Source organism: Sphaeramia orbicularis, chromosome 12 (genome assembly GCF_902148855.1).
Source record: "Sphaeramia orbicularis chromosome 12, fSphaOr1.1, whole genome shotgun sequence".
Classification (NCBI taxonomy): Eukaryota; Metazoa; Chordata; class Actinopteri; order Kurtiformes; family Apogonidae; genus Sphaeramia; species Sphaeramia orbicularis.
In genome coordinates this window covers 75,928,911-75,942,275 of record NC_043968.1, presented here as the reverse complement: position 1 = coordinate 75,942,275, position 13,365 = coordinate 75,928,911, and the positions used below count along the sequence as shown (strand labels likewise).

Sequence of the window (13,365 nt, the reverse complement as noted above, 5' to 3'; positions counted from 1 at the left end):
GCTGCTTCATTTCTATTTGCATGTTAACTGTCAAACACTTCACAGAGCCCCTCACAGGTTCCAGATCAGACAGAGTGTTAGTGGTTGGACGGACGGACGGCCTCCAGCAGAAAGGACTCAGACGTCCATTGGACGGGGACAGAGGAGCAGGAAGCCGCTGATGTAGCTCTGACGACCTGAGAGAATTTAGGCGGCCTGTGCTTTTCAAAGAGATTTTAATGACAACATTACCATGGCCATACTTGCACCAAGGTCAAACAACAACACAAGTCGGCTACTGTCAAACACATCCAACAATTCTGACTCCACACACACACACACACACACACGCACCCACACACACACACACACTTATCATAACACCGTACACCAGCACACATTAACGGAACATTCAACAACACTGCCATGCTATTTTTGATATGAACTCTGTGATCACTAAAACCGGTAAGCATAACATAGTTTTACAACCACACTTTAAGAAAAAAAAAGTCGTTTTGCAGTGAAATGAAACAAGGCTAAGATTCAACAGGTGGAGTCTCTCCTTACAGAAAACCGTTGACGGCTTTGAATAAAAGGTGCACTGTCTTTTCACACAATAAGAGGAGGTGGAACGAGTCAAGGCATTCAGCCTCATGTTCCAAACTCAATGAAGACTAGATTATTATCTACACATCTGTATGTTCTGACTCTGTCTATGTCGATCAAGCCCAGAGAAAAAAACATTGGCAACACATGGTTCCATAAAGAAGAATGGAATATTTATATAGAGTATTCCTCAATACTATTAAGTGATTATGATGTTGACAATCATATTTTTTTTTAATAATATATTAATAATATTTATTTCTTACTCTAATCTTATTTCTTCTCTCTCTACAGGTAAAGCTTTATGACAATGATATATACACAGACAGAATTACAGTCTGCAGGGTTTGCAGATATATATTTACATGAATTAGTAGTAAACAGTTTGCAGGAATGTGGGATGAATTGCATGGAAATTAATGAATTAGTGTTATTGTTAATTAAATAATGACTGAAAACCATTTTCAAATGCCACATTGTTAAATACTATGTTTCTTCTACACAGCCTGGCCAAAAAAATGTCCCCGTCTGAACTGAACTCAGAGCCTCCCACTGGATAATGATGTGCACAGACTAATATGTTTCAGCTGGAATAACTTCTTTATCTTCATCTGATGCAGTGAGCAGCGTCTCAGTTCTTTAACAAAACTCAACAAAAGTTTAACCGTGAACTGAGAAAAACGGTCAAATAGTGATGATTCCAAATTCACCATGTTCCAGAATAATGGGCGCATCCGGGTGAGAAGAGAGGTGAACAATATGATTTTCCCATCATGCATAGCGCCTATTTCAGTTGGTTAGGTTTGGTACAGTACCATTTAGTACCCACAAAATGACAAATAAAGGCAACAAACTGCATAAACGTATGAGCACAGTTGTACCATGGTCAAAGTAAAAGACAGTCCAGTGAAATATTACAGAGTGGGAGGGTTTTTGGCCGGGCTGTGCATGTTCCTATTGCTAAACTGCTGTTGATTATTGAAACATTTGTAATGACATCATGCAATATTTTCATTTCTTATGGCACACTGCTATGAAGAGTTAAATGACCTAATTTATCATGTGATAAATAAGTTGTAAATAGATGAAACAGCAAGTAAACATTAGTTTTGGGGTCATTTAAATATCCTCTCTAACAACACAAATTTGTGCCACTTCAGCTGCAGAGGGGACAACTGAAACATCAAGACAACTTTAAGTTATAGCAGCTTTAAATAGTTTAGGCCTAGAATGAAATACTTTTCTGATAGAGAAATATTTTTGTGACTGCACGGATCAGGTTAGTTCAGAATATTCATTATGTGGACAAAAGTATGTGGACACGTTGAATTCAGGTGTTTCTTTTCTAACAGGGGTCTGGGATACAAAACAATAATGACTAATATCAGAATATGGTTTTATATTGTGGGATAAATATCAATAGCATTGGTTAGTTTGGCTTAAATTGCTATCTTTGTTTCTAAAATGCCTCAGAGATGTTTTGTACTTAATTTCTCTAAACATTGATTTTTTTTTTCCACGACTAATTTTAAATGTTCTATATCTAAATTTCTAAAATATTTGTCCTGCTCTGACTGTAAATAATAATTTTCTATGACAACTAACCATCTACTTTCTTCACATCTCACTGAGGAAGAAAAATCTCCCATTAAACTTTAAGGAAATATTGATGTTTTTAGGTCAAATCCTCATGAACAGGACATCTTACAGCAGTAGACATGATGTGTCCAAATATTTATGTCCATATAGTTTAGAAACATCAATATTTCCTTAAGGTTGAAAATTTTAAAATCATAAAATCATTTAAAATCATAGTCACAAAAAAAACCCAACCAAAAAACGGCCAAAATCAAGGTTGAAATTCAGTCAAAACCATCTCTGAGGCATTTTGGAATCAAAGATAACAGTGTAAACCAAACTCACCAATATAAGGATATTTAACACAATATAAAACTATATTCTTACATTAGTCATTATTGTTTTGTATCCCAGACCCCTGTTAGAAAAGAAACACCTGAATTCAACAGATCCACATACTTTTGTCCATATAGTGTACTTCCTGTAACTGACACATTATGATTTTTTTTTTTTTTTTAAACTTCATCAGTGATGTCACTTTAAAATGTGAAAATAATTCTGGTTTGGAGCATTTAACAAGGCAAATGATGACAAATTTACTTGCGCACACTTATAACTACAACCACTTATAACTATGCCTATTATAGCAATGACCTATTTGTCTACTATTAGATGTTACGCAAACTGGATAGCAATATTACAACCTGACGGATGGAAAATAAAAGGATGATGTGAGTGCACTGGCCACTGGACAAGACATGATGTGTAGAAATGACAAAAAAGAAGAATGCGAGTGAAAGCTGAAGAGGACACAAATGATTGAGTAGATACAACTGAGAAAGCAGGTATGAAGAAGCACTGAGAGGCTGGGGGTGTGACTACAGTGAAGGGACACCAGGGGGGGTAGGATTCTAGCTTTGACAAATGTATTGATTGCTATTCTGCTTCTCCAGTCATAATCCAGTGTTACTGCATCCAGATGCGCGCTACAAGTCGATGAGCTGGTCCACCAGCAGCAGAGAGCGGGCCAAGCTGGGCAGGCTGGATTCAGAACCACCACTGTTACTGCGGGAATGGCCTCCTGAAACTGGGGAGGGGGGAAGGGGCGGGGGCAGGAGCCGAGACAAACACAGGCAAACAAAAGGACAACAAGCACAGGAAGAACAGGAGTGAACGGCAAAAGAAAGCAGTCGAGGAGGGGTAAAAGATAAACAAACAAGAGAAGGGGAGAAGGGACCCATTTACATCCATGGGTCTACTAACAGTCGATCTGATCAGGAGGTTACAATAACACAGACACTTTATTTAACGGTGTCCTATAAGTGCGTCCTAACAAACACACTTTCCAAACTTACCCTGTGAATTCTTGCGACCTGTGACAGGAATAGGATCGAACTCGTCCTCCGTTCCGGCTTCTGCAGACGCCTGATGCAACTCAAAGTCTGAGATCAGCAGAGGAGAGTCTGTAGAGGATGTGAGGAAAGACGGAGCTACGTTAGTGAATTAGAGCTGGACAAGGAAAAAAGAGTCAGAATGAATGAGAGAGAGAATAAGGGTAAAAAGGAGACAAATGATCCCACAGATACAGCAGAGAGGATGACTACGAAGAGGTTTAGGCATGTTAGTACTGTCAGAACAAGGAGGACGACGGCCACAGGCTGCAGGAACCTGGGACAACACTGAAGACTGATACTCTACACCAGTCTGTGACGCAAGTGGAACTAAAAAACAAAAGCATCATCATGACTGATTATATTTTTGACAGTTTACTGTGGACACGACCATAAATCATGTGAAGATCCTTCAAATACATGATGCAACAGAATAAAACAGGTCCGGGGTCAGATGGCAGCATGTGTGCATAAAGGTTTACATGAAAAAGGAAAAGGGAAAAGAACTGAACACTCTTATTTGTATTCACAAAGCTATGGTTTACCTCTGAGGTAAAGTTAAAAGGTGGTTTGTGTGTAATTAATGTAGAAAAGTTAAAAAAAAAAAAAAAAAATCGAATTAAAAAAAAAAAAATTATACACACACACACACATATATATATATATATATATATATATATATATATATAAAATATTCCCAATCACTTAGGGTTAACCTTTTCATTCGGAAAACAACAAATTAAAACGAAGAACTTCTTTTTCATATTTCCATATTTGTAAAAAAAAACAAACAAACAATAAAACACAAAAAAGGACAATCAAAATAAAAGGTAATTCAGTAAAACTATTTAATTTTTAAGCTCTGACAAGGAAGTGGCACCAACCAGATGCACAACAACATGAAGATTGGTTAAAAGCAATCTATGAAATCTACATAATGAAGAATCTGTCCTTTTCATTAAAAGTAAAACAGGATAAATTTATAGAAATGTGGTCAAAATGGACTGTATATATTCACCCCATTGAGGCCAGATTGAACTTAACTGGAAATGACAAGTTATAACTGAACTGGTTGAATGAACTGGAACTGAAACACATGGATTTGGAAATAAGAATAATGAAAAGAAGGGGAAAATGTGACATCTTTTTCTTCTAAGGTATGTTTAACAAAATATAACAAAAAAAGGGGGAAGACTTCCTTTAAGAACAGTTGTTTTTTTAAACACAGAACTTGTATGGAACGTGCGTATGTTAAATTTCATGCTTAACCACAGTTGATTTTTCAGACATGGTATGTGCTTAGTTGTCTGTTGTAAAGTATCTTTCCAAATGAAAAAAAGGAATTATAAAAAAACTATTTAATTTTTGTGAATATTTTCAGTCAATAAAATACAAACTGAGTGAATCAGATAAATAAGAACAATGAGAGGTAAAATGTCACAAAACTACATATTAAAAAAAAATTAAAACAATAAAAACAAAAAGACCATAAAATGTTTCTAAAACATGAGTACTTGAGTTAGTCGTCTTTTATTCACAACCTTAATATGCTTGTTACCTGTTTTGGGCTGTGCAGACTCTCCAGACAACAAACTGAAATCATCCAGAACAGAAGCCACCGAGGTGGGAGCAGAGGAGACAGAGGAGGCGCCGCTGCCTCCTGCAGGAGGCGCCGCTGGGCCACACATCAGAGAACAGCTCAGCAGAGGGTCATCAGCACTGAGGGGGTCTGGGACAGAGACCACCCAGGTACCACCCGAAACAGGAAGCATGTGGAAGATTATGGAAAATTAACATCAAAAACTTTAGAGAAATTCAAATGTTCACTGACTTCATTGAAAACAATGTGAACACAGTGAATGTCATACTTTGTTTGGTCGACTTCACTTCATTTGTGAATACACATTCATTCCTTACACTTCAGTAGAGTGTTTAATGAGCCTCTGCCAGACTGTTCCAACTGTTTGTGTTTGAGTTGGTAGGTGGATGGTACAGAAAATAAGCATTAAAAGATGGACGACTGTCAGATGCACACTTATACAGATGAAAACAGCAGTTCTAAACGAGTTCACAGGGTTCCGACAAGTTACATTTAAGATTTTTTAAGATATTATTAAGACTACTTAGAACAGAATTTAATGCCCCTAATGTCACATAATTTTCACAGCCATACTGGCAAAAACTCATGACTTCTAGAATTTCGGAAAGTGTATTTATTTTCATCAACAGAGATTGAATATTACATTCATACTCACCAGGGGCTGTAAAGTTATCAATAATTATTCCTAATTCCAGTATAAATTGTCGGGTTGGAACAAGTGGAACTGAGTCGACTAACGTTGCTTTCTTTGCAGCTTGGACTTATTTAAACACAATACAGCCAACAAGTTCATGGCAACATAACTTACGACCTACCATATTAAATTTAAAACTTTTTACAGACTGTTTTAAGGTATTAAATGCAGATTTGTAAATTCAAGTCTTCGAAGACTTTTTAAGACCTTCAGGGAACCCTGAGTTCAGCCCTCATCCCAAACTGCAAAAAGGACCAAAACAATAACCAAATGCGGCATTGGCCTGTGGTGGACCCACCTTTAGCAGAGTCCTCTACAGATCCACCAAAGGGATCAGACAACGACAGCAGATCTGGGAGGATGAGAGAAGACGTGTCTGGGGATTTGAGTCCTTCAATCAGCTTCACTGAAGACCATGAAGAAAGAAAACACAGACATGTAGTTCAGAGACACTGACATCAACACAAACCAAATCGTTTTCAAAAATGTTCACTTCTGAAATCATTTTATAAATATTATTATGATTATGATTATGATGATGATGATGATGATGATGATTATTATTATTATTATTATTATTATTATTATTATTATTATTATTATTATTATTATTCTTACTACTACTACTACTACTACTACTAATAATAATAACAGCCTCATATTTACCTGGTGCATCTGGAACGGCCAACAAAGCAACACCTGAATCTACATCCACAATGGTCGATGGTCTCTCAACTATAAAACAGAAAACATGTATTACACCAAAGACTTATAGTCTTTGTTAAGTCTAAAAATGAACCTTACAAAGCATCTCAAAGGAATCTGTTTATTTACTCCTGCCTTAAGCCCTATTTGGACGGGATTAGGTTGACATAGGTACGTGAGGTAAAGTAATAATTGCATCCTGTCCGAATGTGCTATATCATTTATCATTACCAAACAATGTCAGTAAAGATTATCATGACTTCTACCTTCTGTAAAAGGGTCCAGGAACATGAGCCCCAGTAATACTAATTCCATGTGAATAGACCAGTAGTTAATATGTGTAGACGTTCCGTCATATCTTTTACAAGTGGTTTTTTGCAGAGTTTCAAGCATGAAGCCTATTGAAGGAGCACTCAGTTTTCCAGTAGGCAGTCGGTATGTGTGAAACCTTGTGTCACCCCAAGTCTTAGGTTTCATTTCTGTAGTGACAACGCAAAGCATATATTGCACATGTAGTCATTTAATAAAGATACTCTTCACCTCCCACAAACGTGTCAACGAGTAAATTTAATGACAATCTATAACATCAATATGGGAACAACTTAGAGCTGCTCGATATATCGTTTGAGCGTTGTCATCGCGATATGTACATGTATGCAATAGTCAGATCGCAAGGTCCTGCGATGTTGGAGGCAAATGAACTCAACGTGTTCTCATCTAATTTCAAGGGTACCTGACACACACTGCACACAGTGATCCACCAATCACAATCATTCTTAATCAGTTTGCTGAAGCAGACCACGCCCCTGCACAGGGAGCGAGTCGCTGGTAACATCACAGCATTTCCGCTGGTAAGGTTTTGCTGTGGTGAAGCGCCACGTCCTGCCCCCTCAAATGAAATTTTGCGAAGCTTCCGGAGGTAGGGAAAAGAACAATGAGCGTTAAGTTTCACTTTCACTTCGAGGGCGGCACGGTACCCCCATAGTATTATAAGTCGGATGGAAACCAGTTGACCCCCCCACCCCCACCCCCCCCAGGCTGAATCACACGCACATGTACCTCGCCCCCGATTACACACCGCCACACCAACAGATCACTTCCACAGGAAACACTGCAACGTTGAAAAATGAATAACGAACAAGATAAAATCACTGAAAACAAAGACTTGGTGCCAAAAAGAAAAGCATTATTTCAGCCACAAGAAGGATGATATTGAAACATGTGTTCTGTGTCGACAGGGCCTTGCACTACAACAAGAGGAAACAACTTTGTTTGACCATCTACATCGGCACCACACAGCTATTATATACTCCTGAGTATTTTTTCATATCGCAGGGTTAAAAAAAATCGTAATGTCAGTTTTTTCCAATATCGTGCAGCCCTTCAACAACTGGATTTAACCGATCGGCTTCGGACACAAACATTGAAGCGCTTGTCGGGTTCAGACACAACTGTGTTGGGCACAGGTCGGGTTTGGACAGAAATATGCATCCTGAGCTGGGCTCTGTTGGACACTTAAGCCTAATTGGAAAGCAACGCCATACGCACATGACGACTGGAGGGGACGGCAGTGCGTGACTAGATTGGCCCCTCCCACTTGTGGTAGTTTTACTGATATTTCTTATTCCGTGTGAATTGGCCATTAATATTACCGACGTCCTGTGGTAAAGTGGCATTACCCCACATACCCATGTAAAACTAACCCAGCCCGAATAGTACTTTATTCAGTTACAGAAAATACGGAGTCTGTTTTGTATTTGATATCTGACAGAGGCTCATTTTTGTTTCCCTGTGTTTTTTTCCTTTGATGCCAAACTTGCCTTAGATACAATATGGTCCAGTTTCCTGCATGAGCCACTTGTTTCCTTAAACAGTTACTTATTTGTGGAAATAAGATATAATGAAATCCAGTCCATTCAAGACCCTGTGCCTTACCCAGTTCTTTGCGTGCACTGTCCACTGTTGAGGCCTGTAATCCTGGGATCAGCTCATCAGATGTTGTCTCAGCGTCTGCCAAACACAAAAAGTTATTGACAGTTTAATTCACACTTAACAAGACCAGCGTTACATGTTGTAAAGACCCCTTGAATCCCCCCACCTTTGACAATGAGGGCTGCCCTGCATCTGTACCCCTGTTGCCCCCCCATCAGTATCCCTCCCCCACCTGTGTGTCTTGTACCTGTCTGCATGTCCATACACTGACCACAAAAGACCTGAAATTTGTAGGTCAAAACTGCTGTCCAAATTTGATGCGTCATCCCCAATCTGACCTTGAAAATGAAGGTCAAGGTCAACACCCAATGAACTCGCCCGAGAGCTTTCCAAGTTTCACCAAAATACCAAACATGAAGGAGATCGGATTCGGTTACCAGTAACGGTGTTGAAACTGAAGAACAGAGACAGATGGACACTGCAGGGTATGACATCCAAGGGCTTCAGGAGGCAGGATTCAGTTAGGCAAAAAACCCAAATCCACTAAATATAACCCCTCCTCCTGTGACTGTGCCCTCTCTTTCCCTCTCCAAAAAACAGAACACTCAGCTCCACCTCGAGATACTTGATCACATGCTATGTAAATACCGTAGTATTCTATGCAAAGTGCCAATAACCCCAAAGAATGTGTTTCAGTGAAACAGGCTGCTTGGAATTATTGTATTATTCCAGCTGTAGAAGTGTCATAAAAGCTGCTGTGTTTATATTCATGTCCTTTTTTCAGTTCATATTTGTTCAGGTTATTCATATTCTATCGTTAAAAGATAGTTTGTTAATGTAAATATTTTCATAATTTAATGTTTTGGTTTTTGTTGCATTATTTATAGGCATAATATCATTTACATTTTTTCACATTAAACCAAAAAGAAACTAGAAAAGCACTCAGCACTCAAAGGCAGATCAGTCGTCCCCTGGATCAAAACCAAAATTTAATCATTTGTTCCTTGTGCCAGTATCAACATTTCCTGAAAATTTCATCCAAATTCGTCCATAACAGACAAACCCCGATGAAAACATAACCTCCGACGTTCCTTGGTGGAAGTAAATATGGAGTCATTATTACCCCGCCCCACAAAGTGGAGGCAAGGGGTATTGTTTTTGGTTCAGTTTGTTTGTTTCTTTGTTTGTTAACACTTTAGCAGTAAAACTATTGGTTCAGATCATACCATATTGGGTTTATAGATTGGCCAGTGACCCAGAATAGATGTCATTACATTTTGCCAATAGTTCAAGATCAAATTTTTTATGATTTTTAAAAAACTTCCCATGTACATATAATACGAGAGATTCATGCGATTGGCGGGGTTTGTTGTGCCTGGCACCACTTGTTTATAGGTTATTATGCTATTATTTTACTTGAGATCACAACTGGTCTGAAAGTGGAACCTGAACTAAAACAAGTTCGACACCTTTGACTCTTAAGAACTTCAGTATAATTTTTGTACTTTGCAAATTCATACTGAGGGCCAAACTGGAACCTTTGATCGGCCAGTTTTGGCCCACAGCCCGTATGTTTGCCACCCCTGCTATAGTGTGTCTATGGACAGGTCTGTCCAACCCCACATCCACAGGCTAATGTGGATCAGTGCCTTTCACTGCACTAATGTCCAATTTATTACTGGAAAGCCCAAAGTCTTTTCTTCCAGCAGGATCTGGAACTTTTTCGATTACACGAACAGTGACAGTGACAGACATCGATATTGCACTTGCACCTACATATACGTATTTAAAGAGTTTTTGTTGTGAAAACAATGAAAACCAGGCATTTTTGCTAATTTATAAAAACCGCCCAGACACTCCAAACAGGACGTGAAAAGAGAACATGTCCAAGCAAAAGAGGACGTTTGGTCACCTGAAAATGTCATGTATAGGGAAGTCCATGCAGTGGACATATGTGTGGTGGAGTCTTGACAAGAACTCTCAGAATACTTTTTTTTTTTTTTACCCTGAACAGTGATTGTAGAATTATTGCATCTAAAAAACCAACTGTTTCCTGAAGCTTTAGAATAAACATGTAGACTTTACCAGATATAAGTTGTTTGTCATCCGTTTTCGGTTCGTCTGTGCCGAGGTTGGAAAAGTTGTCATCATCAAATGGGTTCCATGTAGGCTGGGTGGAGGTGTCAGGGACAGAGGTGGAGGTAGGAATAGTGGATGCTGCTTGGCTTTGGTCCTGACCTGCATCGCTAACACTGGACAGGATGATGCTTTACAGAAGGAGGGGATAGGGAGGGAACAAAAACACAGAGGACACTAAAATAACAAGACAAAGCCAAAAGCAACTTATGTTTGGATATCCGGCTGAGGATGTGAGGACAGGTTTCCTCCAGCACTTACTGGTTGGTGGCAGAATCTCCATTAGGTTGTTGGGACTGCTGTGGTTGGTTTGGAGGACGCCCTGCACCGCTGCTCACTGGGGTGTCATTTGGAGGACATTGGGGACCTGGTGCTTCAGTTGTCTTTGGAGAAGCAGGTGGAGTCTGATTGACAGAGGGAAAAGATCCACACCCATTTTATTAATTCTTTCAACAAATGGTCATTTTTTTCACACTAATGTTGTGAGTTCTAAATGCAGGGTCACAGCTAGTGCACCCATCTCTGCTGCTATGTGATACTAAACATTATTAAATACTGAACTGAGTAAAAGGTTATGTTCAGACTGCAAGCAAATTTGGCCCAAATTCGATTTTTTGCCCCCTGTATGACTCAGGTCAGATTCTTTCATGACAGTGTAAACGGCACAAGTCACATGGAATCTGATCTTTTCAAATCAGATTTGGGCCACTTTCAAATGTGACACTGAATCAGATACATATCAGATTTTTTAGAATGCGACTGCAATCTGATCAGCCAGGTCGCATTGATTGCAACTTTGACGTCATTAGGGGTCATGACACACACTGCACTTCTGTGTCACAGGCGTGAACAGGAACAAACATGGAGGACAGCAGTGAAGGAGGCAGCCAGTGGAGGGATAGTGACGTTTTAGACCTAATTAGTGTTTGGGATGACACTTTGGTGAAAGCCAAATTTGAAGGGTCTTTTTGTAACCTATCTGTTTTTGAATGCATTTCGAAAGAAATGTTCGAACAGGGCCATGGAAGGACTTGGTTGCAATGCCAATATAAAGTGAAAAGCCTAAATGCTAGGTTCAAAGAGGCTAAAGACTCCAACCACCGTAGCGGTCGTGGTCGGATTGCGTGTCCATTTTATGATGAGCTGGACCGCATACTGGGGGACAAACCAACAACTCCTGCTCTGTGAAACCAACCACATCCTGATCCCACCACTCCTGGCTCCGACACCGCATCCACAGAGGCTATTGTTCTGCAAAGAGACATCATTAAAATATTCATTTTCTCTCTCCTCTTCCTCCTATTTAATATCACCTGCTCACAAATTTGACGGCTGCCACCACAAATTGTTTTTAAAATTAGACCATAAAGGACACTGGTTGCCGCCATGTTCACTTCCATAAACACCGTTGTGTGCTTGCTGTCATCAATGATCAACTGCGTACAGAGGTCACTTCAGGAGCGTGAGTTGTTCACACAGCAATTCGTAGACAGGCCACATTTAAAAATATAATGTGAAAAGCCAAACAAAAATCAGAATTGAGCGATAAATCAGAATTGGGCATTAAGGCCTGCAGTGTGAATGTAGCCTTAGTGACAGGATTTAGGCTAGCAGGTTTTATCGCACTCACATTTAGAATGTTTAAATAAATACTGAGAAAATACTGAAAAGGACATGACAATAGATGGCTACGGCAACAACGCAAAGCCTTGTTATACGTGTCATGACTGTTACCGTCTCAGCTGCTTTCTGGCTGACCTCCGTGACCCCGGTTTGACCCGACGCCTGTGTCGTCTGCTGCTGAGGAGGCTGAGCAGAGGCAGCTTTGCAAGGTGAGGCCGGAGTCTGGCCCGCCTGTTTACGGCGGGCTGGGCGTTGAGGTGGGGTCGGGCTGGACAGAACCTGTGCTGCCTGTTGGGAGCCTACGCCGACCGCAGAGGGGGGCGTGGTTTGTGGCTGGACTGCCGGCTGCGCTTGGCCTTGTGGTTGCACCTCAGCCTTAGTCATCGGTGACACTGCGACTGTTGCAGCGGTCTCTGGTCCTGCAGCTGCAGCTGGCTGTGCAGCCTGTCAAGCAACATACAAATAAAGACTCATCAGATTTTGTCAGAACTAATGGTGATATCTTAGCTTTGAAGCATCTTTTTTAACCAACATTTCAAATTACAGAAAATCTTAAAACTGGAGAAGCTCAATAGAATTTTAGAAATTACCTCAAACTTACTTGTCTTATTTCATATGGGATTTACAAAACCAAATAATCCTAACCCAAACCCTACCAAAAATTAAGTATCATTTTGAGGAAAAAAATAAGGTTACGATTTATGTATTTTCTGTTGATTACAGTTCTTTATTCCATCTGATTAAAAGGCATTCAAGTCATTCAACCATCACTGTTTTTTATTTTTTTTTTAAATGACTCAATATATATTTCATTAGAACTAAAACACTACACACTTTTCCTAATAAGAATCAAGTTCAAATAAAATGCAGGATATAACATCTAAGAGGGCATATCTTGATTGACCCGATCATGTGACCGAATGCGTTACTACACTTCAACCTGCTCGAACACAGTCACAGTCAGAAAACGGGACCAAACAGAAAATGGACAGATTTGCCCGCCTGGCCCCACTAAGACATCTAAGAGAAACTGACAAGCAGACACCAGAAAGGTGCATTATATACATTATATAGCCTAAATTTCCTCTAAAATTAATGTTTATTTGAAACATAGTATAGCA

At 39.6% G+C, this 13,365-nt stretch overlaps 1 protein-coding gene across 2 annotated transcripts in view; it reads right to left on the bottom strand.

Moving 5' to 3' along the window:
* Nucleotides 1–2,644: 2,644 nt before the first annotated feature.
* Nucleotides 2,645–13,365, bottom strand: part of LOC115430440 (AP2-associated protein kinase 1-like) — a 29,924-nt gene continuing 19,203 nt past the window's right edge. The window contains exons 12-20 of one of the 2 annotated variants that reach the window (XM_030150446.1): nucleotides 12,356–12,688; nucleotides 10,883–11,025; nucleotides 10,571–10,752; nucleotides 8,489–8,566; nucleotides 6,515–6,583; nucleotides 6,147–6,254; nucleotides 5,113–5,283; nucleotides 3,519–3,626; nucleotides 2,645–3,250 (exon numbers count right to left, since the gene is read on the bottom strand). In XM_030150446.1, coding sequence (XP_030006306.1) covers nucleotides 3,150–3,250; nucleotides 3,519–3,626; nucleotides 5,113–5,283; nucleotides 6,147–6,254; nucleotides 6,515–6,583; nucleotides 8,489–8,566; nucleotides 10,571–10,752; nucleotides 10,883–11,025; nucleotides 12,356–12,688 — 1,293 coding nt within the window. In that variant the 3' untranslated portion in view covers nucleotides 2,645–3,149. The remainder of the gene's footprint in view (nucleotides 3,251–3,518; nucleotides 3,627–5,112; nucleotides 5,284–6,146; nucleotides 6,255–6,514; nucleotides 6,584–8,488; nucleotides 8,567–10,570; nucleotides 10,753–10,882; nucleotides 11,026–12,355; nucleotides 12,689–13,365) is intronic. The other variant, XM_030150447.1, reaches the window with a different exon arrangement.